The 27153-nt window shown below is 47.9% G+C and overlaps 1 protein-coding gene across 5 annotated transcripts in view; it reads left to right on the top strand.

The window, feature by feature from the left end:
• The first annotated feature begins 2382 nt into the window (after window positions 1–2382).
• The window catches only part of TENT4B (terminal nucleotidyltransferase 4B), a 78714-nt gene continuing 53943 nt past the window's right edge, over window positions 2383–27153 (top strand). For 2 of the 5 annotated variants that reach the window (XM_058675180.1, XM_036492514.2), the window contains exon 1: window positions 2903–3723. In XM_058675180.1, coding sequence (XP_058531163.1) covers window positions 3092–3723 — 632 coding nt within the window. In that variant the 5' untranslated portion in view covers window positions 2903–3091. Of the gene's footprint in view, window positions 2488–2902; window positions 3724–27153 lie in introns of those variants that run through there. The other 3 variants (XM_004583836.3, XM_004583837.3, XM_058675179.1) reach the window with 3 other exon arrangements.

Genomic DNA, 27153 nt, shown 5'->3' with positions numbered 1-27153 from the left:
GCCACTACGCTACTGCGCTGAGCCCTCAAATATATTTCGGACATTGGGATTTTCATATACAGGGTTCTTGAAAGTGAAGTCACCAGCCCTATATCAAGACGAGAGAAAACCGAGAACAATAATTGCTCTTAGAATTATGAAAGCTAGCAGCCAGCATTATGGTGTAGCAGCTAAAACCACTGCCTGTAATGCTAGCATCCCGTAAGGGAGTCTGTTTGAGTTTCAGCTGCTCCACTTCCAATTCAGGGAAGGGAAATGAACCAGAGCCCATATGGGCTCCTGGCACATGCAAGGTGAGGACTTTAGCCATTAGGCTACCATAGCCATTAGGTTACCATGCCAGAGCCTGGATGACTTTTAAAAGAACCTTCCAGAAGGATATTTTATGATTCTCCACTATGACACACATTGCACATTCGCTTTACTTTATCATCTTACACACCAAGCATCTATCCTGCCTCAGGTCCTTTGTATTTGCTACTCCCTCTCATGGAACATTCCTTAGATGGTCATGACCCACTCCCTCACCTAAGTCCTTTCTCAAATATCACTTCCTCAGAGCAGCCTTCCCTGATTAGCCCAACTAAAAATAGAACACTGTCCCTATCCCTTTAGCCTGCTTTTCCTTGGCAGCATTTGCCACTGTCGGGCTCTACAGGCTTGCCTCACCCCTGCAGCACAAGGTCCATGAGGGCAGGTACTTGGTCAGCATCGCTTCTTGCTGTTATCCACATAATCTAGCACGTAATAATTGCTCACGACATATTTGTGGAGTTCATCAAATGGATTGCAATTTCAGTTTAAATATTTACCTAATTTTTTTTTTCCTCCCTGACTAGACAGTAAATTAATGGAAGACAGCCAAAGCCCTGGGTGATTCTTTATCTGCTCTAGTTCTGCATGGACGAGAGACATGCAGCCAAGATTTGCTCAATGCCTTGAAACTTGGCTAACCTACAGGGCAGCCAGTCAGCTGCTGAAGGAGAACGGTCATTCCTATGCAGCCTGCACTTTGTAAGTACTTTTCTGTATGTTAACTCATTTGGTCATTTTGCCATTCTGAGTACCTTCAGAGTTCCTAACATCAATACTTAGACATAAGAAATGTTATATTTTGATTTTTTTTGGGGGGGGTCTGAGTGGCACTTTCAACATCGAAAGAAACAGATTAATTCCATAACTGCATGCTGGTACCTGTGTGTCCACTGATGGATTTTCTGATGAATGCTAATTTCTCACGGTGAATATTTCTGAATGGTGGGAATTTAATAATATTTGCATTCCTGGGCTTCCTGTTTCTTATTTGCATTTTTATAGCAAATATGAAGTTGTAAAAAAAAAACCACACAAAACACCCACCCCATTCCTACACAGTGTTTTATTTTAGTGTGAATGGCAAAATGATACTGCCAAATGTTTTCCTGGACACAGAAGTTTTAGTATATAGTGAACTTCATCCTGAGAAGACTTTTAATACTGATTTATAAGAAGTAAACTCATTAAATAAAAATTCCTCAGTTTTTGTGTGTTTTCCATATCAATGGTCATGTTAATGTCTTAGTAAGCAAAAAAAAAAAAGGTGGAACAATGCCTCATTCTTGGATAAAATATTCTTTAAAAACAGCTTTTCCAGAATATTGCACTCTCAAAACAGAAGGACAAGATCAGGTGTGGGGGACTCCAGCTGGACTTTGGCCCGACCTTAAAGGGTGCGGATGCACATGCTCCCCCCTTTTTTGCCCCTCTGGATGATTCGATACGGCATTCCACAGGCCCCATTCCTGGCTTCTCTTCTTTAACCGTAAGGATCAGAGTGGACGTGAAATCGCTATCTTGTGGAAAAAATCTCGAAATGCTATCAACGAGGTCCTCATTTCAGGCTGCAAAGTCTTAGGGTTTTCTTAGAGTTGATGGTGCCCGAGGAAGAGTTTTCTTAAGGTGACTGGCGCACCTCAGGGCGAGCTAGGCTTCGGCTTGGGTTTTCTCCGCGTGTCTCCGGGGGTGCGTGTTTGGGTGAGCAGTGTGAGCACGCGGCGAGAGTGTGGGTGCTTCTGACAGCTCCCACGCGCGGCGGGGTGAACGACCTGCCCCGCCCAAAGACGCGCGCGGAGCCCCGTCGGTGGGCGCAGGTTTGTCTTCCGCCCCGGCCTGTGGCTCTCCGCATCAGGGGCAGGGCGCGGCAGGGCGGGGCGCAGGGGCGGCGGCGCAGCCCGGCTCCCTCAGGGCACATGCTCCGGTGGGAGGTGCGTGTCCGACCCTCCGGGGGTGTGTCCCCACCGCACCCCGTCAGGGTTTCAGGAGCCGCCCGGAGAGCCTAGGGGTCCCGGAGGCCCAGGGGGGGAGGGGACAAGGGCAGGGGCGGGGCCTGCCACAAGCCCAGTCCCTGCGGAGCCGGCGGCCACCTCAGTGCGGCCTCCCGAGTCTCCGCGGCCGGGAAGCCGAGGCTGGGCGGCGGTGCGCGCGCGTCAGAGGCACACGGACGCCCAGGTACCTGGCGGCCCCTCGGCGCCCCGGCACGGGGACGGTTGGGCCTAGGCGGTTGCGGCGTCCCCGCCGCGCCGCACCGCACCGCGGTCTCTGTGACGCACGGCGCGGCCTCCCGGGCTGAGCGGCCGGCGCGGCGCGGCGCGGCGCGGCGCGGCGCGGCGGGAGGCGGGGCCGCCGCGGCGGGGGCGGGGCCATCGGGGGCGGAGCCGGCGGAGGCCCCGCCCCGGGGCCGGAGGAGCGAGGGCGCTACGGAGCAGGCGCGTCCCGCTGCCGCCGCCGCCGCTGCCGCCGCCGCCGCCGCTCGCCCTTCTCCAGAGCCGCCGCCGCCGCCGCCGCCATTTGCACGGGGACCCGGGTGACAGGGGCTCGGCGGAGGGGCGGAGGGAGGGGGGAGGGCCCGCAGCGAGGCCGCCGGCGCCGGCCGGGCTCCCTGCGCCACCGCGCCGCCCGCGGCGAGCCCCGAGCAGCAGCAGCAGCAGCGGCGGCGGCAGCAGCAGCGGCAGCGGCGGCAGCAGCAGCCGCCGAGGCCGGGCGTGCGCCTGAGGCGGCGGCGGCGGCCCTGCGGGCGGCCGGGAGGGGCGGGGGCAGCGGCCGCCGCCGTTTGATGGATCCGAGGATCGCCTGGTTCCAGCCAGAGCAGCTCGGACCGTCCAACAGTCTGTGGATGCAGATCTGGGAGACGACCCAGGGGCTGAGGAACCTCTACTTCAACCACCACTGTCACAGCAGCGGCGGCGCGAGCGGCGGCGGCGGCGGCGGCAGCAGCACGGCCACCGGCGGGAGCGGCAGCAGCACCGGCAGCCCCAGCGGCGCGGCCTCGGCCCCGGCCCCGGCCGGCATGTACCGCTCCGGGGAGCGCCTGCTGGGCGGCCACGCGCTGCCCGCCGAGCAGCGGGACTTCCTGCCCCTGGAGACGACCAACAACAACAACAACCACCACCAGCCCGCGGCCTGGGCCCGCCGGGCGGCCGCGGGCCCCTCGGCGTCCACGTCCCCGTCCCCGGCCTCGTCCCCGCACCCCTCGGCCGCCGTGTCCGCCGCCGAGCCCAGCGACCCGGCCTCGGGCAGCAGCAACAAGAGGAAGCGCGACAACAAGGCCAGCACCTACGGACTCAACTACAGCCTGCTGCAGCCCAGCGGCGGCCGGGCCTCGGGGGGCGGCCGGGCCGACGGCGGCGGGGGCGTGTACAGCGGGACCCCGTGGAAGCGGAGGAACTACAACCAGGGGGTCGTGGGGTGAGTGCTGGGTGCCCGCGGCCTGCCGGCCTGGCCGGTGCACGCGCGCAGCAGCCGGGCACACGCCCACAGGCGGGGTGGGGGTTGGAGGGCTTGTGGGGGGAGGAGGAGGGAGGAGGCCCCCCCAGGGGCCACCCTGCGCCGCCTTTGCCGCTGCTGTCACCCCCCTTGCTCGGGGGGCTGGTGGCCGGCCGTCCCCTACACCTGCCGTGCTCACGTGCCGTCCACACCTGCACCCCCGCCTCCGCGACTCTGGCCGGTGGTCCGCACCCTCCTGTGCCCCTTTCTGCCCTCGCTCTCTGGCTGTCCACACCTGCTTCGGCGCCGCCATCCCCCCACCTTCCTCCATCCACTCTGGCCTCCATTCCCCCTTTAGTCTTCCCCACCGCTGTCCCCCTCATCACACCCCAAGGCGAGGGCGCAGGCCATAGGGTATCCATTCATTCCGGGGCGCCGTCGCTGTGTGTCTTTGGTGGGTCTAGGATCTGGAGGTGCCTTCCTTGCCAAGAATGGAAACATCCAGAACGCTCCTTCCCCTCCCCCAATCCCAGACAGGAATCGTGTCGGTCCTGTTAAGGCAATTGCCTGCGCTCGACCCTTTGGCCCATCTTTGCGTTTTTCTCCTTAGCAGTCTCCTCGGTTTGCCCTGCCTTGTTTGTGGGCAGGGGGCACTTGGGTGAGTTCAGGCTGGCCCTGGCAGGGAGCTCTGCTTCCCAGGCCCCGGTAGAACTTTCTAGGAGTTCATGGTCCAGGGCGCCAGGATTCTCACAGTCAAGTTGTCATCTTGGCAGAGGCAATCCTGGGCTTTTTAATTCTAGGAGGGTAACTTCATGCTAATGAGCCGGTGTTGCACCACTGGTGACTTTCTGTTTAAAGTTCAGCCTTTATGGAATCTTACCTGACCCCTGGTGAATTATTGGTACCCAAGCGAGGGACCGTTTCCAGCTGGATTTCCCTTCTGGAAGAGCCCTGTGCTGGGTTACCTTCCTCTGTCATTTGTCTTTTTTCTTTTCCTTTCTCTCCTCCCTCCCTCCCCCTCCCCCACAAAATTAAGCTTTTGCAGTGTGTGTGTGTAACAGCTCAGCAGTTGCTTGGCATTCTTCAGGTCCTGTTTTATACTGAGGGCTGCAGTATCCGAATGAACTCAGCCATTAGGAATCCGGCGTGAACCTTGTCTTCTGTTCCCCATTCAGATGGACCCTGCCTTTGGCAGGAGACGCAGTACTGCGTACCTTTTCAGAAGGCCTGGGTGAAAGGAGTTGGTGGGTGGCAGCTGCTTGTAACCGGCTGCTGTCTAGGGTCTGCTACTGTTACAGCTCCCACCTTTTTCAGAAAACGCAGTCAGGTGTCTGAGGCTGGCTGCCCAGGGTTGAGTCTTCCAGAGCTCCGCTCGGAGGGCGCTCTCCATGGTCATGGCGCAGGCTCTGTGCTTGCGTCCTGTGGGAGCGCACACCTGTGCTCCCACCATGAGCAGTGTTGACACCAGGGGGCTTCTGGTAGATATCGCCCCCCCCATGAAATCAGCGCTGTCAGCTAACACCTTGACATCCCCGAAGAGCATTTTACTCAGGCTTCTTTGTGTATGTGTCTAAAAGAGAAAGATATTGCATCCCCAAATGCTGCTTCTTTATTTACTCATTTTTAGTAGATTAGAAATTGCCGTCCCCTCCACATGCTGTTTATGGCAGAGGATACTGTGAAAGTTCACGCTGTGAACTTAACGTAGAAGCAGGATATTCCTGTTTCTTATTCGAATATTGCCTTGCTCTCAGAGGGATTAGAAGAGGAATTTTCATTTCCCAGAGGGATTACTGTTTAAAAACTGATTGTAAACCTGTTTTAAAACGGCTTATCACTTCATCAGACTTTCCATTCATTGCCTCCCTTCAGAGCATGTTAGAGATAAAAAAAATTTAAGAAAAAGGTTTTCAATTCTAAGACCTTTTAGTTTTGAAAAATGTATGACGTTCCTAAGAATGCTGAAAGACATTTTTTGCTTTGATTTATGCATCATTTCGTAACTTTTAAGGAAGTGCTGCCGTGTTTTAAATACAGGTTCTTCACAAAATATGAATGCAGAGTATATCTTCAATGCTATGTTGTTTTGAGATTAAATAGAGTAAAACTACCAACACCATTTTCTGCCTTCTCAGGGTGATTATAAGCTAACAGAGTAACAGACTGTGGTGACCTCTGGCTTTGGGTCAGTGAGACAGGCTCTCCTCCCTAGGTGTCTTTTCTGTCGACCCTCCCTGCATCAGCCAAACCTGTCAACTTCTTTCCCCTGAATACTCCTTCAAGATAGAGGTCAAAATCCAGACTTCTTGCATTGCTCAAGTTCTTGATTTTGTGTGTGTGTGTGTGTGTGTATGTGTGTGTGTGTGTGTGTTTGATTCCTCTGAACTATTGACATACTTGCTTTCATGTTCATAATTCAGCTTGCGTATATTCAACTCTCCCTGTATGTATATGTGTATATGTGTGTTTTTCCGTAAGGAAACTCCATTGGGCTTACTGTCTCAGCCTTCTTCCCTATATAACCTCAGGCCCAGGAAGTTTATTCATGTTTCTTTAATTAAAAAATTGTATGTATGTATGTAAACTTTGGGAACTACACACAGAGGAGTCAATACAAACACGAGATAGACATTTAGACATTCACCCCCTGAGTTCCTACAGCGGCCAGGGGTGAGTCAGGTTGAAGCTAGGAGCTCACAGCTCAATCCAGGTCTTGGATGCCGGGGACTTGAACTGTCACCTGCCTCCTAGGGTACATGTTAACAGGGAGCAGAGTCGGGACTGGAACCCAAACACTCAGATGTGGGACGCATACATCCCAATCAGCGGTCTTAGCCACCGGGCCAAATGCCCATCGCGTCTTATTTGCTTAAGTTGCTTCCACTCACCCTTTCTCGGAGGGGCTCCATTTCCCCTGCAGAGTTGACTGTGGTAGGGGTGCGTTGGCCTTCCTTCTCTGGCTGGTCTGTAACAGTGAGCCCCAAGACGGCAGGAACTGGATTGTTGGTCACCATGGAGAGAGGGGGTGGTAAGAAGTAGCAAACACAGGGAAATTACAGAGCACTTCTTCCTGAGCCAGGCTGTCCAGAACCTTCTTGTGGGGGCGGTGCTTGGTGCTTGTCCTGGCTCATGAGGCTAGGTTTGTGTCAGCTGGACTGCCAGATCTGTAGATGCCTTCTGAACGCTCCTGAGACTTACTCACAATCATGTGTTGGAGTGGGAGTTTGGCTGTGGAGACTTTGAGAAGAACCTCTTGGAAAGCTTGGTTTTGAGGGGTGAGTTCTTGAACTACAGTGGTGGGAGTGGGAATGGGGAATGAAGAAAAAATGTGTAAGAATTATTACAGGATGGGCTGCAGAGAATTTGAACTCCCTCAGTGGACTGAATTACCCCACTAAAGCTTTTTACTTGATTAATTGGAGGAAATGTTGGCGATCTTTTTTTTTTAAAGATTTATTTATTTTTATTGGAAAGTCAGATATACATAGAGGAGGAGACACAGAGAGGAAGATCTTCCGTCTGATGGTTCACTCCCCAAGTGAGCGCAACGGTTGGTGCTGTGCCAATCCGAAGCCTAGAACCTCCTGTAGGTCTCTCACACGGGTGCAGAGTCCCAAGTCTTTGGGCTATCCGCGACTGCTTTCCCAGGCCACAAGCAGGGAGCTGGATGAGAGGCAGGGCTGACAGGGTTGGAGACAGTGCCCATATGGGATCCCAGCGCATTCAAGGCGAGGACTTTTAGCCACTAGGCCACGGCGCCGGGCCCAGTGTTGGCAATCTTAAAGGCAAAGTGAGAAGGTCCTTATATTTGGGCAGAAGACGTTTAGGTGGACATGTGTTGCAGGGTTTCAGGTTTGGGGTTGGAGGTTACGGTTCCCTATTGCAGTGGGACAGTGTCTGCCTGTGGGGATCCTCACCTGGTGCTGCCTGTTGACTCTAGGCCCTGGTTGCTGATGGTTCGCTTTAACCCTGGTGTTGTGGCTTATTTCATGCAGTATCGTCACTAGGGCTGGTATTACTGCTGGGCTTCAAGGTGTTTGGGCAGATTAACACAGGTTGAGTATGAAAGAACTTGGAGGCCTTATCCCACCTTCTTTCTCCTAAGTTTAATATCTGTGCATTTGCATATGCAGCCCACGGGGATTTTTTTTTTAATGAAAGATTTATTTTATTTTTATTGCAAAGGCAGATTTACAGAGGAGAAACAGAAAGATCTTTTATCACTGATTTACTCTCAGAATGGCCGTAGTGTCCAGAGCTGAGCTGTTCAGGAACCAGGAACCTCTGCTGGGTCTCCCACGTGAGGATAGGGTCCTAAGGCTTGAGCCATCCACTGCTGCTTTCCCAGGCCACAAGCAGCTGGATGGAAAGTGGAGCAGCTGGAATATGAACTGGCACCTGTATGGGATCCTGGCGCATGCAAGGTGAGGACTTTAGCTACTACGGTAAAGGGGGCCCTGTGTGATGGCTAGGTGGCTAACTCCTTGACTTGCTCGCACTGGGATCCCATATGGACGTCACTTTGTGTCGTAGCTGCTGCACTTCCCATCCAGCTTCCTGCTTGTGGCCTGGGAAAGCAGTCGAGGACATCCCAAAGCCTTGGGACCCTGCACCCGTGTGGGAGACCCAGAAGAAGCTCCTAACTCCTGGCTTTGGATTGGCTCAGCTCCAGCCGTTGCAGCCACTTGGGAAGTGAATCAGTGGAAGGATAATCTTTCTCTTTGTCTCTCCTCCTCTCTGTGAATCTGACCTGCCTTTCTAATAAAAATAAAAAAAATCTTTAAAAATCATAGGGAAGCTGAGTAAATAGAGATTTTTCAAGTCTGAGTTGTGTGTTTACACAGAAGGCTTCCTTTCTTGGAGGGAAGATAAGATGGGGAGAAGATGATGTGAAAGCCTGTGGCAGAGAAGGGAGTATGTGTGTATAAAAATTTACGTGAGGTGGCAAGATGGGCCTAACATCTCGGCTGCTAGGCTACTAATTAGTCGCAACAGCATTAGTTCAGAAGAGTCCATGGAAAGAGAACTTAAAAACTCTTGCTAATGTTGGACTGGTCAAGTGGCAGCTCATTTGCCGGTTCTCGGAGAAGCCTGTATTACCACAGGAATGGGATGCAAGCTGTGATAGTGGCTAGTGAGGTGTTCTTATACCTGCTGGAACTGAGAAAAATGTTTTAAGTTCCCTGCCCCCACCCCTTTTGTGTGTGTGTGTGTGTGTACGGAACTGGAAAGCATGCAGTTGTGTGATCCATTACACGCAGCTCTTTCTTCTGTCTGCTACTGGAGTAACATTTGGTGGACACTGTTTCAGGATCACACCCAGGGCCCTAGGGCCTGTATTGCTCCCTGGCACACATCTGGGATCTGAATGGTCTTGCAGGGGCTATAGGCTGCTAAGATTCCTGGAATGGTTTGGGAGCCGGTTCCAGCTCCTGGGCACTGCTTGCTTACAGGGCTGGCTGGACAGCTCAACCTCCTGAGAAACACAGGCTGTGGCCAGTAGACTTGTTCTTGGAATCCTGTGGCCTGTTAGCTAGGGATGCAGCTGCCTCAGAGCACCAGAAAGACTTCAGCTTTGTCACACTGTTTCTAAGATTCCACACAGTTATTATTATTTTTTTCTTTTATGGAGTGATTATATATTAAAGTCCAAGATGGCCTTGAGCTAGGCTTTGTATTCATTTGAAACCACCCAGAGGTTGATACATTTATTTCTATCTGATAAGTTACTTGATGTTTGTGAAAGACTTGCATATGAAGTAAGGACTTTGGGGCCCCACGGCCATTAGGGTTAAAAGATTTTTTGGGAGAAGAAAATGAGGATGGAGACTTTTTAAACATTGTATACTAGTTTCTCATTCACTTCAACAACTTCCAGTCTGAGAAGAAGTTAGCATGTGCGCGGAGATTTCCTGCAGTATCTCTCTGTTGACAGGGTCAGGGATTCTAACTCAAGCTGCATTTTCTTCTGAAGTAGCAGTGTGCGGTGCAGAAACCTGCACTGTGGGAGTGGTTAGCTTCCTAAAGGCGTGCACTGACGTGGAAGCCCTCGTTACAGTGTTTCCAGTGCTGTGTTACTTTTCCCATTTATTGTATTAACCTCATGACGCATTGCACTGGCTAATTTCTCCAATTCAACTTTATTATGAAATAATTTACATAGATTGTTAGAAAGTTGTAAAAACTTACAGAGCAATTCTGTGTTCCCTGGGTCATTTTCTCTTACTGGCTAGACCTGTAACAGTTGTAGCTAGCACTGTCGCAGTTGGTGGCCTGTTTTGGCTGTCACCAGTTTCACCTGGGTATCTGTGCCTGTGTAGACATACAACTTTATCACATGTGTAGATTCATGGACCTACCGCCACAAACAAAAGAAGAACTAGCTTATTACCTGAAGGATCCCCTTGGTACCCCTTTGTAGTCAGACATAACCTGTTTATTTTTGACTCCTAAATGGTTCCTTGTCTGTGTAATTTTGCCATTTTGAGAATGTTCTATAAATGGAATCATAGAGTATATAACTTTGACTTTTTCTCTCTCACCATAATTCTTTTTCTAAGATTTATTTATTTTTATTGGAAAGGCAGATATACATAGAGGAGGAAAGAAACAGAGGAAGATCTTCCGTCCAATGATTCACTCCCCAAGTGGCCGCAACGGTTGGAGCTGAGCCAATCTGAAGCCAGGAGCCAGAAGCTTCCTCCGGGTCTCCCATGCGGGTGTAGGGTCTCAAAGCTTTGGGCCGTCCTCGACTGCTTTTCCAGGCCACAAGCAGGGAGCTGGATGGGAAGTGGGGCTGCTGGGATTAGAGTTGGCGCCTATATGGGATCCCGGTGCTTTCAGGGAGAGGACTTTAACTATTACACTATCGCGTCGGGCCCTCTCACCATAGTTCTATCTAGAGCTGTCTACGTTGCTGCATGTAGCAACAGTTCATTATTTTTTATTGTGGAGTAATATTCCGTAGTATGGTTGAATCACAGTAAAAGTTCATCTGTTCAGGAACATTCCAGAAGAATTGTTTGCAGGTGTGGTTATTGCGGATGAAGCTGCTATAAACATTCATGTTTTTATGTGGACATAAATTAGAGCTGTGTAGGTACATTTTAGTTTACTTTTTAATGTTTATTTTATTTGGAAGATAGAGTGTGCTCATCTGTTGGTTCTCTCCCTAAACATCCGTGACCAGCAGTGGGCTGGATTGTAGCTAGGCGCCAGGAATTTGTTCAGTTCGTGTCTCCTGCTGGGTGACAGGCGCTCAAAGTGACCCATCACTGCTGCCTCCCACAGTCTGCATTAGCAGGAAGCTGGAGTCAGGAGCCAAAGCCAGATATTGAGCCCAAATGGGCCAGTGTGACTGTAGGGTCTTATGTGGCATCTTGACCACAGGGCTAAAGGCCAGGCCTGGTGCAATAGCCTGGGGCTAGAGTCCTCGCCTTGCACACCAGGATCCCATATGGGTACCAGTTTGTATCCCTGCTGCTCCACTTCCCATCCAGCTCCCTGCTTGTGGCCTGGGACAGCAGTAGAAGACAGCCCAAAGCCTCGGGAGCCTGTACCTGCATGGGAAAATTGGAAGAACTCCTGGCTCCTGGCTTTGGATCAGCTCAGCTCTGACCATTGCAGCTACTTTGGGAGTAAATCAGCAGATGTAAGATCTTTCTCTCTGTTTCTCTCTCACTCTAAATCTGACTTTCCAATAGAAATAAAATTTTTAGAAAGGACTAAATGCCTTGTTTCTTGTTTAGTTTTAAAGACACTGCCAGAAATTTTTTGTTTGGGTTTTTTTTTTTTTTTTTTGCTTGTATGTGTCTTTACATTTCTGCCAGGAGCATTGGTGAGATCCAGTGTTTAACGTTACCACTGGTTTTTAGTGTAGCCTCTCTAATGTGTATAGGAGAGCCCGTTGTGTTTTATTTATCATATTGTCCATTTCATAAATAGTCCTGCCTAATTTAACTTTTTTCTTTTCTTTTCTTTCTTTCTTTTTTTTTTTTTTTTTTTCAGATTTGTTTATTTGTCACAGCAAATCCCCTGGTACAGGAACTCCATGTGGCACTCCCAGTGGGACTGGGATTCAGCTGTCCCAAGTGGCCCCTTAACCTGCTGCTGCAAAAACCTACTCCTTAGCTTTTAATTTTTATTTAAAAAGTTTTTTCAGCAGGGCTGGGAAATCTCCCAGGTAGAAATCTCCAGATAAAACTGAGATTTAAAATGTCTTAATTTCCAAGGCTTTTTTTGGGGGGAGGGAGGGGTGCCTTGATTTCCCCATTAGCACTGTCATTTTAACTTTGAAATACTTTTTGGTGTTTTCATTACATATTGCTTTTTCATAGATACAGGTTGTTAAAATGAAGTAGATCTTCAGTTTCTCTTTTTTTTTTTTAATGATTTATTTGTTTATTTGAAAGGCAAAGAAAATTACAGAGGGAGAGACAGAAAGAGAAGTAGAAACAGAAGCATACCTTTCATGTATGATTCATTCCTTAGTTAAGGCCAGGCCAGGCTGAAGCCAAGAGACAGCTTTTTCCTCCAGGTCTCCTGTGAGCAGAGGGACCCAGGAACTTGGGCCGTCTTCCGCTGCTATGCGGCTGTCCCAGACACACCTGCATGGAGCTGGATCAGAAGTGGAGCAGCCAGGACTCAAGCCACAGCCCATATGGGATGACCTTAAGATTGGGAACCCTATCCTTTGATATAATAGTGTTTTTTAAAAAAGTATGTTTAAATATTTGAAAGGCAGAGTTTGGGGGTTAGGAGGAGGCAGAGAGAGATATCTTTTATCTGCAGTTTCACTCCCCAGATGGCCATAAGGGCTGAAGCCAGAAGCTTTCTGTGTGTCCCCCAATGGCTTTAGGGGCCCATGTCCTCGGGCCATTCTCTACTGCTTGCCTAAGCACTGTAGCAGGGAGCTGGGTTGGAGGTAGAGCAGCTGGACTCAGATGGAGCCTATGTGGTCTGCTGGTGCTACGCTCACCACAAGGCTGGCCCCATATGATGTTTATTTTCCGTTGGTTTGGGGAATAAACGCTGTGGTTAGAAGTGGTTTGCTGTTGGTGAAGCTAGAGAAATTGTTTATGAAATTTTTGCATTTGAGTAATATTTTTGGGCTGTGTAGAATAAGTCAACTGGTTAATCTGACCTACTTTCCACACTGAGACTCGGGGCTTGGTCCATCACTGCCCCCCTGCTGGCCCTTTGTGGTCATTGTTATGATTCTGTCAAGATAACGCAACTCTTAGTGCTGTCATATTGTAAATTTCTGTCAAAGCAAAGATAAGAATCCATTACATTGGGCCTGGTGGCGTGGCCTAGTGGCTAAGGTCCTCGCCTTGAATGCGCCAGGATCCCATATGGTCCCTGGTTCTAATCCTGGCAGCTCCACTTCCTCTCTATCTCTCCTCCTCTCTGTATATCTGACTTTGTAATAAAAATAAAATAAATCTTAAAAAAAAAAAAAGAATCCATTACATTGTACATGTGGAGTTTTTAAGGTTAATTTTCAGTAATTTGGATTTTTAAAAAGCATAAGCATTGTGTTTGAAAGTGTCTTTATTCTTTAGAGTTAGTATTTTCCCTTATTTTCTTGTATGAGGTGTTGATACTAGTTTCTTTTTATTCATTTTTGAAATTAATATTTACATTCTGTATTACTAATAAATGCTGGTTGACAAGAATCCGATGAGGCTAAACTGTAAGGAAAAAAAAATAACCCCTACAACATTATTAGAACACAACTACTGTTGGCATTTTGATATAAATACTGTTAGCTTTTCAGTGTATTTACAGGCATGCAAATGAACTTTAAAATGTTTATGGGAAGAGGCCAGTCTTGTGTCATAACAGATTAATCTGCTGCTTTTTAAATTTTTATTATTTTATTTTTGGTAGTGTTGACGCAGTTGAGAAAGATGCACAACCCTGTGAGCCTCTGATTAGGGTGGGGAGAGTTAAGGTATGGAGGAAGGAGGGTAGGACAGATGTTGCATTTCTCTTCTTTTGATTCTTCTGGTCAGCTGGGAGGGCAGGGGAGTGGACCACTCTTTACTGTCAAAGTGTATATCAGCACCCAGGGATGGGAAACAGTCATTTGATGACCCCTTAGAGACCCCAGTGTGGGGAAGAATTTCCCGAGTGTGTCACTTGAGTGGTTTTGATAGTTCTGAGATAACAATGACGTCTTTGCACCAAGGTTGTCCAAGGTTATTGGTTACCCAAGGACACCTCAGTGGGTGTCCACAGACCCAGTCACTTGCTGCAAATCTTGGCCAGGAGAGTTGTTCAACCTGGTTTGCTTTCCATCCTCTGATGAGGCAGTCAGTATCCTCTGCTGGCCTTGATGATCTGCTGTCGGATAACCCTTGTACATCCATCCAGGCATTACTATCCACTGAACAGGATGGTAGACGTATCTCCAAGGTAGACCACAAAATTTGTGGTTGGGGATTCCCCCAAGAAACCTTGGCTGGGGTGACTTCAGGCTTGACTTACGAGTACCAGGTCATAGCTCAGGCTCAAATTCAGCTTGTGACCTGCACCAGGCAATGCACATCTTGGCAGATGCAGCTGCCTGGTCTGTTTCACCCTTAGCCCTATTTCTCACATGAATTAATAAGTGCTGTGGCCTAGCTTAGTCCAGCCCAGCCCACCACAGGTCAAGTTTTCATGCATACCAGTGGGTGCTGTGGCTTAGGGCTATCTCCAATAAATCCCTCCCACCCAAACCCAGCTCTAATTCTGGTTTTTGTGTATTCTGGCATGTGCTGCAGCCAAGTCCATTCTACCCAACATCCCATCAGCACCCATGGGTGCTATAGCTTACCTCAGCCCAACCCTCCCCTAGTCCCAACTCAGACATATGTCGACAGGTGCTGCTGCCTTGACCAGCCTGGCTGCCCTCAGCTGGCTGTTGTGCTCACCAGCGGGACTGCAGCCCAGCAGGGGATGCCACAGTTCTATTACCATTCTCACTCCCAGACCTGGATCTTGCACTAACTGGGGGTTGCTGCATTCTAGACTGACATGACTCGTACCCAGTCCTGGAACTTGCCAACTGAGGCTACAGGATAGCCTGGCTGGCCCTCACTCATTCTGGCTGTCTCTTGGGCCAGTGGGTGTGGCAGCCTAGCCCAGCTTGGCCTGCCCCCAAGACAAAGCCCAGATGTCAGCTGGTGGGTGCTGCATCCCTGCCCTGCCCTGTCCACCTCCAGTTCCAGCTCTCATGCTCACCAATGAAAACAGCAGTCCAGCACAGGAGTCCCCAGAGTTCCCCTATCAGACTCACTCCCAGGGTCTTGCTTCTGCCAGCGGGTGCTGTGGCCCAGTCTGAGATGGCCCGTCTCCAGTCTCAGCATTCATCAACAGGTGCCACAGCCTGGTTCAGTTCGGCTTTCCCCCCAGTCGCAGTTCTTGCTTGCTGTTGCAGCTGCCTACCCCAACCTAGTCACTCCCATCCCCAGCCTTCATGTGGGCTGTGTTGTGGCCTAGAAGGAGAGTTCCCCAAATTCCCCTGCCAGACCTACTGCCAGCTCCGGATCTCATGGGACCTGTAGGCCCAGCCTGACAGGGTCAGCTCCCAGTCCTGGCACTAAGCAACAAGTACTAGCGGGTGCTGAGGCCTAACCCAGTCTGGCCCACTGCCAAATCCAACCCACACACATGCTGACAGGTGTGGCAGCCTTGTCCAGTCTGATCTTCCCAGAGCCCCTGGCTCTTACACTCACCAATAGGTGCTGCAGCCCAGTAGGGGCGTCCCCAGAGTTCCCCTACCAAACCCATTCCCAATACTGGATCTTATGCATGCTGGCAGGTGCTGCCACCCAGCCTAGCATGGTGACCTGCTCAGTCTCAGCTCTCCCTGGTAGATGTTGCAGCCTAGCCCAGCCAGGGCTCTTGTGTGTGTGCCAGCAGGTGCTACAGGCCAGGTCCATGGAAGCCCCCAGAAGTCATTCCTCCCCTGTCTCATATACCCTCAGCTGCTCCGACTCCAATATGTCCCTAGATCCCCTGGAGGCTAGAGTGCAGTGTTCTGTCTCAGAGTTCTCCATCTTCCCTATGTATCTTAAAAAAAAAAAGAAAGAAAGAAAGAAAGAAAGAAAGAAAAGAATAGGTAACTGGTTGCACACTGGTATAGTTAACACAAATTTGGCATTAACCAGGCCAGTGGAGCCTGGCAGCTCTTGGCTGCTCTTCTGCTGTTTAACACTTGCCTAGGTACATGGCAACCTAGGCAGTTGCCTGCAGTTAGGGCAGGTGCTGTTTTTTAATGCAAATATCCTGTATCCCAGTGTTGGTTTGAGCCCTGGCTGCTCTGCTTCTGGTCCAGCTCCCTGCTAATGTGTTTGGGAAGGTGACAGAGGATGGTTCATGTTTTTGGGCCCCTGCTGTCTGCGGGTAGACCAGGATGGAGTTTTTGGTTCGCAGCTTTGGCCTGGGCCAGACCTCCCTGTTGCGACCATGTAGGGAATAAACCAGCCTATGAAAGGATCTCTCTTTCTATCTCTCGCTCTCTGTGTTGCTCTGCCTTTCAAATCAGTAGTTCCTATATAGATAGATCATGCTTCTGGGAAATGAAATTAAAGGATGTTTAATGTGACACAAAAAAGTTTTGTGGTCCAAGCATGTTTTTTTTTTTTTTTTCCAAAATAGGTGTCTTGTTACACAGTGTTTTTGAATATATCTCTGGTGTGTGGATTTCAGGAGCTGGAGCCAAGAATTTAATCCAAGCACTCCTGTGTGGAATGCTCCCATCTTAACTGATGTCTTAACCTTAAGGTTAATGTATCCTCTGTTATTTGTGCTTTTGCTGAGTTGGTTGCAAGTTTTCTTCTGTTCTTGACTAAACTATTATCAGATAGATAATTTGCAAATACTTTCTTCCATGCTATGTGTTGCCTTTTCACCTTTTTAAAAAATATTTATTTTTATTAGAAAGATTTACAGAGAGAAGGAGAGACAAAAAAATCTTCCACCTGCTGGTTCACTTCACAGCCAGAGCTGAGCTGATCTGAAACCAGGAGCCAGGAGTTTCTGTTCTCCCACGTGGGTACATGATCACAAGGAATGGGCCGTCCTCTGCTGCTTTCCCAGACCACAGGCAGGGGAGTACATGTCGTACAATTCACTCAGGTTAATTGTATGATTAGGTAACTTTTGGCAGTGGGATGAATTAGAGTTGGGTAAACCCTATGACTATCAAGTTACAGAAGGGAGACTGAGAACATATCAAGAACCCAGGAGCCACCCTCGGGTCCCATTTCATTAGTTTCTTTATCCCATCCTTGTCCCTAGGCCACCCTGTTTGCCTTTTTGTTTTTGGTTGTTCATATGAGCTGTGTCTTTTCCGCCTGACTTTATTCAGCATAGTATTTCAAAGATACATCCAGTTTGTTACTTTCTAGTGCTCAGTAGTACACTATTGCTTAGATTGACAGCAGTTTGTTTTTCCATTGTTTAAGATCGATAACATTTTTAAACATGTCCTTTGCTTTTGTTATTATGTCACCTGTTAGTTTGACCACTTGTTTCTGCACAGACCAGAATGGGTTGTGTTGCTTTAAAATGGTTAAGTCCGAAGGGACAGCTTGAATGTGTAGTATTTTATTTAGCATAATTGAGATAGTGAATAAAACTTCCCAGCTGAAGGTCATTCCCTTGAACTCTCTCCAGCCCTCTTCAAGGAATTTTGAGATGTGGAAGTACTGTAGTTGATTTCTTTTTTTATTGAGGAAACTTAGAGACATGAAACACAGGTGGCAGGAAAGCCGTAACGAACTTCCGTGTGGTGATGTGCTCAACATGTATTCTCCACAGTTACCAACCCCAGTCCATTTCCATACCACGTTATTTTGAAACAAATTTTTTGTCACATACTTTCATGTATTCCTATGTGTTTATCCCAGATGAGGATTTAAGAAACAATAACCGTGTTGCCATTATTTGCCTCAACAAGTAAACAATGATTACTTAGGTTTATCAGTATTCAGTGTTCATATTTCTTCCATTGATCCATAATACCTTTTTTTTTAACAGTTTGCTTAAGGAAGAATCCAAGTAAAGTTCTTTGATTATTGTCAGTTGAAATGCATTTTAAGAAATTATCTGTTTGCAAAACAGACAGCATGGTTTCCCACCCAGTGATCTCACTTGCCAAATGCAGACAAGGGCTAGGGGTGGAGCTGGGAGTTGGAAACTGAGTCCTGTGTCTCCCGTGGGTGGCAGGGACCCAGTTGCTTGAGCTGTCATCTGCCTCCCACAGTGCACGTTAGCAGGAGCCGGGAGCAGAGCTGGGACTAGAACCCAGGAACTCCCGTGTGGGATGTGGGCATCACAAGTGGCATGTTTACTGTTGAGCCAATGTCCACCCCTTGAAATGCACTTCAGATCTTTTAATCAGCTGTCACTGCTATCTGTTTTCCTCCTTATTAATTTATTTATGAAAGAAATCTGTGTTTGTTATACATTTCCTTATCCCTGGATTTTGCTGATGCCTTCCCATGATGTCAGTCCAATATGTTCCTTTGCCCTCATGTATTCACGGTAACTTTGTGATTACATCTGGGGGCTCGCTGAGATTTTTTTGTTCCTACAAGAATAGCTTGTAGAGAGTGGTATGTAATTCTTTCAGAAAGCACATAATGTCTGAATGACTTTGTTTTTGTGATATTACTGTTAATAATCATTACCTGTATTAATTCATTACTAGTTTTATATTTGTAGTTTTAGTATTAATTCATTACGAGTTCTCTTGATATTTTTTCAGTTGTTGGCAGGAATGTTTCTAACAGTAGAAGTTTCCTGCTATTTGCTTATTATTTATTTGTTTAACATATTTGAGAGAGAGAGAGAGAGTTTGCATCTGCTGATTCATTCTCCCAAATGCCTGCAACAGCCAGGGCTGGGCCAAGCGAAAGCCAGGAGGGAGCTAGGAATTCCATCCAGGTTTCCCACGTGGGTGACAAGGTTGAAAAACTCCTTGAGCAGTCACCTGCTCCCCACACCACAGAGTATGTGTCAGCCAGAAACTCAACTTGGGAGCAGGCCTGGGATTCAAACAGTCGGATACAGGATGTGATATCTTCACTCTTAGACCAAATGCCTGCCCCTGTCTGGTTCCCTTTCTTGGTGCCCTTGTTACAGAGCAAACAGGCTGAGAGTCAGAAAGGGGAGATGGCTGCAAAGTGGATTTGTTAATGAGCTGTTGCTAAGCGAAGAGAAATGAGGGGGCCAGTGGAAGCTGGAAAGGCCAATTTGATGCTCTCTATGGGAGAGAGCAATGGATTGTCCCTGTGGTGAACTTTGGGTGGCCTTTGGTCAGCAGCTGGAATGCTGAGGGACTGTTTGCCTGTGGCCGCCTTTGCTTTCAACATGAGGCTCGCTGGAGGAGGCTCGCTGGATGGACCTGTGACCTGTGAGCTTCCCTGCCCAGAAGTCAAAGTCCTCAGAGCCTTGAGTCTGGAACCTGGAGCTGTGCGTTGATTTGTTCTGTGAAACTGCACTTGAATTCTGTTTCTCTATCTTGTATTGCTGTAGGTAATGGTAGTGTCAATCGTGTATGTGCCCTCAGGCTCATGGAGCGCACTCAGCCTTACAGCTAGGCTGCTCACCAGGAGGGTATTTGTCAAGTGATTTTTCTCCTCACCCCCTCTCCCCTGCCCCAATCAAATATTGATTTTGAAAGCCACTATTTGCATGTAATAACTGTGCAACAGGCGTGGTAGCAGCTGTGCAAAGAAAGGGCGGTGTGGCCTTTGTAAAGGAGGTCTCCCAAAAGGTGAGCTAAGCTGAGGAGCTGGTGCAGTTTCCTTAGGAGATGGGGGGGCATCTGGGAGGAAAGTCGGCCAGTGAGACTCTCTGAGATGTGAGCAGGGTAGGTATACTCATGGGCCGTGTAAGTGGATGTGTTTGATTTCATTGTTCCAGCAATTTTAGGTTCATGCAAAGCGTGAACAGAAAGTGCCGGAGTTTCTGGATCGTCTGTTTTCACCCTTGCTGCCTGTTATTAATATCTGAAGTTCTAATAGTGCATTTATTACAGTGGCTTGGCCAAATATTGATATATTACTGTTAGCCAAGGTTCATAGTTCACTCTGGGTTTATTCTTGGTGTAGGTTCTGTGAATTTTGGCAGATGCATAGTGACGTGTACCCAGTGTGACAGTTACACACAGAATAGTTCAGTTGCTCTAAAAATCTCCTTTGCAACATCTAACCATTCTTCCTGCTTTCCCCATGAACTCCTAGCAACCACTGGGCCTTTTACTGTTTTCTTAGTTTTGTCTTTTCCGGAGTCCGTAGGGTTGGAGCCATATAATGCGGGGCCCTTTCAGATCCGGCTTTTTACTTAGCAGTATGCTGAGTTTAAGATTACTCCATGCTTTTCGTGGCTTGGATTGCTCGTTTCTCTTTTGTGCTGAGTAATACTCCATTGTATGGATGTACCAGTCAGCTTATCCAGTCACCCGTCAAAGGACATCTTGGTTGCATCCAAGAGTTGGCAGTTCTGCACAAAGCTGCTATAAATATCCATGTGCAAGTTTTTGTGACATGTTTTTTAGCTCCTTTTAAGTAAATACCAAGGAGCACAGTCACTTGCTTGCATGGCAAGAGTATGTTTAGGTTTGTTAAAAACTGCCCAATTCTCTTGCCAAGTGGCTGTAGAATTTTGTTTTCCTGTCACAATCAGTACTCCAAAATTTAGTGTTATCAGTGTTTTTGGCTTTCCATTATTCTCATAGGTGTGTGGGGATACTTTGGTTAATTTGCAGTTCTCTGATGCCAGAAGAGCATGATTTGAATGTGTCCCCCAAAGATCTTAGGTTGGAAACCTGATCATTAGTGCAACAATGTGGAGAGCTAGAGCTTTCTTTCTTTCTTTCTTTCTTTCTTTTGAATTTATTTTTATTTGAAGGACTAATTTAAAGATAGAAAAAGGAGAGACAGGGAAACAGGGAGATCTTACATCCAAAGCTTCACTGCCCTGTGGCCACAGTGGTCAGAGTTTGGCTGGTCTGAAACTTGGAGCCAGAGACTTCTTCTGGGTCTTCCATGTAGGTTGCAGGGGCTCAGGCATTTGGGCCATCTGCTGCTGCCTTCCCAGGCACTTCAGCAGGGAGCTAGATTGGAAGTAGAGTAGCTAGGACTCAAACTGGTGCCCACATGGGATACAAGTTCCACAAATGGTGGCTTAACTTGCTACATTATGGTGCTGGATCCAAAGATTGATTTATTTTGGATGAGTTAGAGGGAAGCACACACAGAGATCTTTCATCTGCTGGTTCACTTCCTAGATGGCTGAGTGGCCAGTGTTGGGCCAGACCAAAGCCACAAGCTTCATTTAGATGTCCCATGTGAGTAGCAGAGTCCAAGCGCTTGGGCTATCTTCTGCTACTTTTCCAAGGATATTAGGAGGGAACTGGATCTGAAGTGGAGCAACTAGGATCTGAACCAGGTAGTGACTTGATCTGGTACACCAAAATGCCAATTTTTAAAGATTTATTTTGTTTTTAATTTGAAAGTCAGGCTTACAGAGAGAAGGAAAGAGGGAGAGATTGTCCATCTCTGATTCACCTCCAAAATGGCTATTAATGGCCAGAAGTAAGCTGAGCCAAAGCCAGGAGCCTCCTCCAGGTCCATGCAGGTGCAGGAATCCAAGGACTTGAACCGTCTTCCACTGCTTTCCCAGGCACATGTATTAGGGAGCTGGATCCAAAGTGGAGCAGCTGGAACTCAAAATGGTACCAGTATGGGATTCCAGCATTGCAAGTGGAAGCTTAGCATGCTACACAATGGTGCCAGCCCTCATTTGCTTACTTTCTGAATGTATTTGATGAGGTGCCTGTTCTAATGTTTTGTCCATTTTATGGTTACTGTTATCTTGTTGAGGTTTAAGAGGTTTTTTTTTTTTAATGTATTCTTGAATACATTTCTTTTGTCAGGACTATGTTTTGCAAACATTTTCTCCCAACCTGTGGCTTACTTTTTCATTTCCTTTTCAGTGCCTTTGGCAGTGCAAAAGCAGTCTGGCTAAACAGGTTTTTTTTGTGTGTGTGTGGATTGTGCCTTCAGTATTATGTCTAGAAATCATTGCCAAACCCACAGCTCCTTACGTTTATGTTATCTTTCAGGCATTTTCTAGTTTTGTGTTTGACATTTAAATCTGTGACCATTTTGAGTTAATTTTGTGAGAGGCCTGAGAGCTCTGTCTGGATTCTCTTATTTTTTCCTTTTCGCTGTGGGTACACGCTTGTGCTAGTGTGTGGCTGAACACTGCCCCCTCCACCATCAGCTCTCTTTGTCAAAGGTCATTGACTGAATATCTGCAGAGTGTTTCTTAGCTGTCTGCTGGTCCACTTGTCATGACTCTGAGCAATAGTACCTTTTTTTTTTTTTTAAAGATTCATTCATTTTATTACAGCCAGATATACAGAGAGGAGGAGAGACAGAGAGGAAGATCTTCCGTCCAATGATTCACTCCCCAAGTGAGCTGCAACGGGCCGATGCATGCCGATCCGAAGCCGGGAACCTGGAACCTCCTCCAGGTCTCCCACGCGGGTGCAGGGTCCCAAAGCATTGGGCCGTCCTCGACTGCTTTCCCAGGCCACAAGCAGGGAGCTGGATGGGAAGTGGAGCTTCCGGGATTAGAAGTGGCGCCCATATGGGATCCCGGGGCTTTTAAGGTGAGGACTTTAGCCGCTAGGCCACGCCGCCGGGCCCACCTTTTTTTTTTTTTTTTTTTTTTTAATCCATTTTATTGCATTGTTGTTGACAATCTTTACATAGTTAACTATAGTTAAAGGAAAAACAAGAAAAAGAAAAAAAAGGTTCAGGGGGATAGGGAGGTGGGCAATGCTATTATGTCAATATTGTTTCCATCATGTATCTGAGGTAGAGGGGGACATTGAGGGAGAAGCCCCACCTGGTTTCCCGCCCACCCCAAGTCCCGGATGTGGGGCATGCTCTGAGATATGTGCTCAAGTGGTGTTAATAGTTCTCAAGTTATGAGTCGCTGTCAGTTTCGCTCGATGAGGTGTTCCACTGATTAAAAATTTTGAGAAGCTGAGAGACCGAGAGAGCACTCCTGCTTTTGCTGGGTGTCTACTTGGAGTAGCTGTGGCTGGGAGGTGTGGGCTGGGCTGGATCCAGGAGCTGGGAATTCCATCCAGATCTCTCACACGGATGGTGGGAATCCCACCATGGCAGCCATCACTGCTGTTTCATAGCGTCTCCATTGGCATGAAGCTGCAGTCAGGCGCTGGGGCTTGTTATTGATCCCGGGCACTCAGTGTGGGATGTGGGTGTCCTAACCTAGTGGCTTTAACTACTAGGCTAAGTGTCTGCCTCTTTCCTTCAGCTTTGAGGTTGGTAAGGATCAGTCTTAAATTTCTCATTAAGTATTCTGTTGTCTCTTCTAGTCTTTTTGTCTATCCATACAAAGTTTAGAATTATTTGTCAGTATATTTGAAATATATGATGGATTTTTAAAACAATTAGAATTGTATTTCTAGATCAAATTGGAAATAAATGACATTTTGAGATATCCTATGCTTGTACATAGGATTTCTCTATTTTTATTTGAGAGGCAGAGACAGATGGGGAGAGATCTTCCACATGCTGGTTTACTCCTCAGATACCCACACAGTCAGGGATGGCCCAGGCCAAAGCCCCGATGCTGTGACTCTATGTCTCTAGTGGGGCAGCAATCAGAATGCCGGAACATCACCTGCTGCCCAGAATGTGCGTTAGTGGACGTCAGATTGAAAGCGGAAGAGTGAGACTTTAGCTGGGAACCCCGGTGTAGACAGACGCCCTAACAGGGACTTAACCCCTATGTTCAATATCTGTTCCTCCATTTGTTTAGATCTTCCTTCCTTTTTTTTAAGCTTTATTTATTTTTATTGCAAAGTCAGACATACAGAGAGGAGGAGAGGCAGAAATATCTCTGTCCAAAGATTCACTCCCCAAGTGACCACAACAGCCAGTGCTGTGCTGATCCGAAGCCAGGAGACAGGAGCCAAGAGCTCTTCCGGGTCTCTTATGTGGTGCAGGGTCCCAAGACTTTGGGCCATCTTCGACTGCTTTCCCATGCCGCAAGCAGGGAGCTGGATGGAAAGTGGGGCTGCCGGGATTGGAACCGGTGACCATATGGGATCCCAGCATGTTCAAGGCGAGGACTTTAGCTGCTAGGTCACCACACTGCACCCCTTTTTTGTTAAGATTTATTTATTTTTATTGGAAAGGTAGATTTACAGAGAAAAGGAGAGGTAGAGAGAAAGATCTTCCATCTGCTAGTTCAATCCTCAAATGGCTGGAGCTGAGCTGATCTGAAAAAGGAGCCAAGAGCTCCTTCCAGGTTTCCTACATGGGTGTAGGCCCCTAAGACTTTGAGGCATCCTTCACTGTTTTTTCCAGACAGTAAACAGGGAGCTGGGTGGGAAGTGGAGCATTCAGGAAACAAATTGGCAACTACATGGGACGCTGGTGCTGTACGGTGGAGAATTAGCTAGTTGAACCATTGAACTGGCTCCCAGATTTTCATTTCTTTCATAAGGTCTAGTATGATTTTTGTTAGGCTTATGTTTTATTATTTCAGAATTTTTGGGGGGTGGTAAGGTTGCTAGTATAAATGAGGCTGCATTTGAAGTTCCAAATTCTATTATTTATTGCCAAAATAGAAGAAAACAATTGCCTTTTGTACATTTCCCTTATGTCTTATAGCTTTGGTGTAATAACGTATTAGTTCTAGGAGATTTTTTGCTGATTCTTTGGGGACTTTTAGCAGTTTTGTATCTTTCTTTTTTTCTTAAGATTTATTTATTTTTGGGTCTGGCATCGTAGCCTAGTGGTTAAAGTCCTTGCCTTGCGTGTGCCAGGATCCCTTGTGGGTGCTAACTCTTGTCACGGCGGCCCTGCTTCCCATTCAGCTCCCTGCTTGTGGCCTGGGAAAGCAGTTGAGGACAGCCCAAAGACCTGAGACCTTGCCACCCATATGGGAGACCTGGAAGAAAAAAAGATTTATTTGTTTTCATTGGAAAGTCAGATTTACAGAGAGAAGAAGGAGACAGAAAGATGTTCCAGCTGCTGGTCTGGGTCACTCCCCAAATGACCACAATGACCAGAGCTGAGCTGATCCGAAGCCAGGAACCATGAGCTTGTTCTGGGTCTCCCATGTGGATGCAGGGTCTCAATACTTTGGACCATCCTCCGTTGCTTTCCCAGGCTACAAACAGGGAGCTGGATTGGAGGTGGAGCAACCAAGCTACAAATCAACACCCATACAGGATGCTGACACTTGGAAGTGGAGGATTAGTTGGTTGAGCCTTTGTACCCACCCCTGGTTCTTCCTTCTGAGTATGTATGTCATTTATTTCTTTTGCTTCTCATGTATTACTAGGACTTCCAGTATCATGTTGAATATGAGTGTTGAGAGCAGATTTCAGTTAAACCTCACCATTAGATATGAGGAACTAGCTATAGGGTTTTTGTAGATGTTTTACTTATTTATCAAATTGAAGTGTTTCCCATCTAGTTTGCTGAATTTTTTTTTAAAATCATGAATGAGTGTTGGATTTTATAAAAATTGTTTTTGTAACTATTAATATAATTGCGGAATTTTAAAAATTTAATCTGGATGTCAAAGTTTCCTTTTTTTTTTTAACTGTTTAAAAATTTTTGAGAGCATAGAGAGAATGAGTGTGAGTGAATGAGAGAGAAAGAAAGTGAGCACACAACCCCTGGTTCACTCTTCAAATTTTCACAAATGACCAGGGCAGTGAGAGGTGGAACCTCAGCCCAAGCCTCTGCTCTCTGTGGCAGGACCCTGTCCTGGGCCATCACTGCTGCCTTCCAAAGTCCCTATGAGCAGGAGGCTGGAGTCAGGAGCCGTGTGCAGGTGTGGAACCGAGGGATCAGGAGCCGCGTGCAGGTGTGGAACCGAGGGATCAGGAGCTGTGTGCAGGCATAGAACCAAGGGATCAGGAGCCGTGCGCAGGTGTGGAACCGAGGGATTAGGAGCTGTGTGCAGGCATAGAACCAAGGGATCAGGAGCCGTGCGCAGGTGTGGAACCGAGGTATCAGGAGCCGCGTGCAGGTGTGGAACCAAGGGGTCAGGAGCTGCGTGCAGGTGTGGAACCGAGGGATCAGGAGCCGCGTGCAGGTGTGGAACCGAGGGATCAGGAGCCGCGTGCAGGTGTGGAACCGAGGGATCAGGAGCTGTGTGCAGGCATAGAACCAAGGAACCAAGGGATCAGGAGCCGTGTGCAGGTGTGGAACCAAGGGATCAGGAGCCGCGTGCAGGTGTGGAACCGAGGTATCAGGAGCCGTGTGCAGGTGTGGAACCGAGGGATCAGGAGCCGTGTGCAGGTGTGGAACCGAGGTATCAGGAGCCGTGTGCAGGTGTGGAACCGAGGGATCAGGAGCCGTGTGCAGGTGTGGAACCGAGGGATCAGGGGCTGCGTGCAGGTGTGGAACCGAGGGATCAGGAGCCGTGTGCAGGTGTGGAACCGAGGGATCAGGGGCTGCGTGCAGGTGTGGAACCGAGGGATCAGGAGCCGTGTGCAGGTGTGGAACCGAGGGATCAGGGGCTGCGTGCAGGGTGTGGAACCAAGGGCCTCTCATGTAGACTGCAGGTCTCCTCACCAGCATCTGAAGCAGTAGACAAATTCCAACTCCACATTATTTTTGAATGTTGAGCCAGCTTTCTGTCCACAGGATAAATTTCATTTGGTCATGGTATGTAATTCTTTCTGTACATTGTTGGATTGAATCTGCCAGTATTTTTGTTCAAGGTTTGAGCGCGTCTGTGTTCATGAGATACTTGTCTGTAGTTTTGTTGTCTTTTGCCCTCTGTTTGGTTTGGGGATTAGGGTAATGCCAGCTTTAGAGATAGTTAGGAAGTATTCCATCTGCTGCTGGTTTTTGAAAAAGAGTGAAGGATTGAGATAGCGTTTGCAACTTTTAGAAGTTTGTTAGAATTTGCTGGTGAATCCTGATGACCCTAATGTCTGGGAAGGTTATTAACTATTGATTCAGTTCTATTAGTAGACTGGGGTTCATTGAGATTGTCCCTTTCTTTTTGTGCGGGCTTTGGTATGCTGTGTGTTTCTAGGAGTTTATCCATTTCATGTAGATTATGGAATTTTATAGCTGTATTCTTTCCTACTGTTCCTCCATTATCCTAATACTGTTCATAGGGTCAGTAGTGATTGCCTTTGTCATTTTTAATATTAGTAACTTATTTATATCTTCTGTAATTTTTTTGCCTTGTTAGTCTGGCCAGAAGTTTTTTCAATTTTGTTGTTCAAAGAATATGCTTTTGGCTTCATTGGTTTTTCTGTGTTGATTTCCCGTGTTTAATTGCATTGGCACTAGCTCTACATTTTATTGTTTATTTTCTTCTGCTTGCTTTGGATTTAAT

This window comes from Ochotona princeps, chromosome 16, assembly GCF_030435755.1.
Source record: "Ochotona princeps isolate mOchPri1 chromosome 16, mOchPri1.hap1, whole genome shotgun sequence".
In the NCBI taxonomy this organism is placed as follows: domain Eukaryota; kingdom Metazoa; phylum Chordata; class Mammalia; order Lagomorpha; family Ochotonidae; genus Ochotona; species Ochotona princeps.
This window is presented reverse-complemented; position numbering and strand designations above follow the sequence as displayed.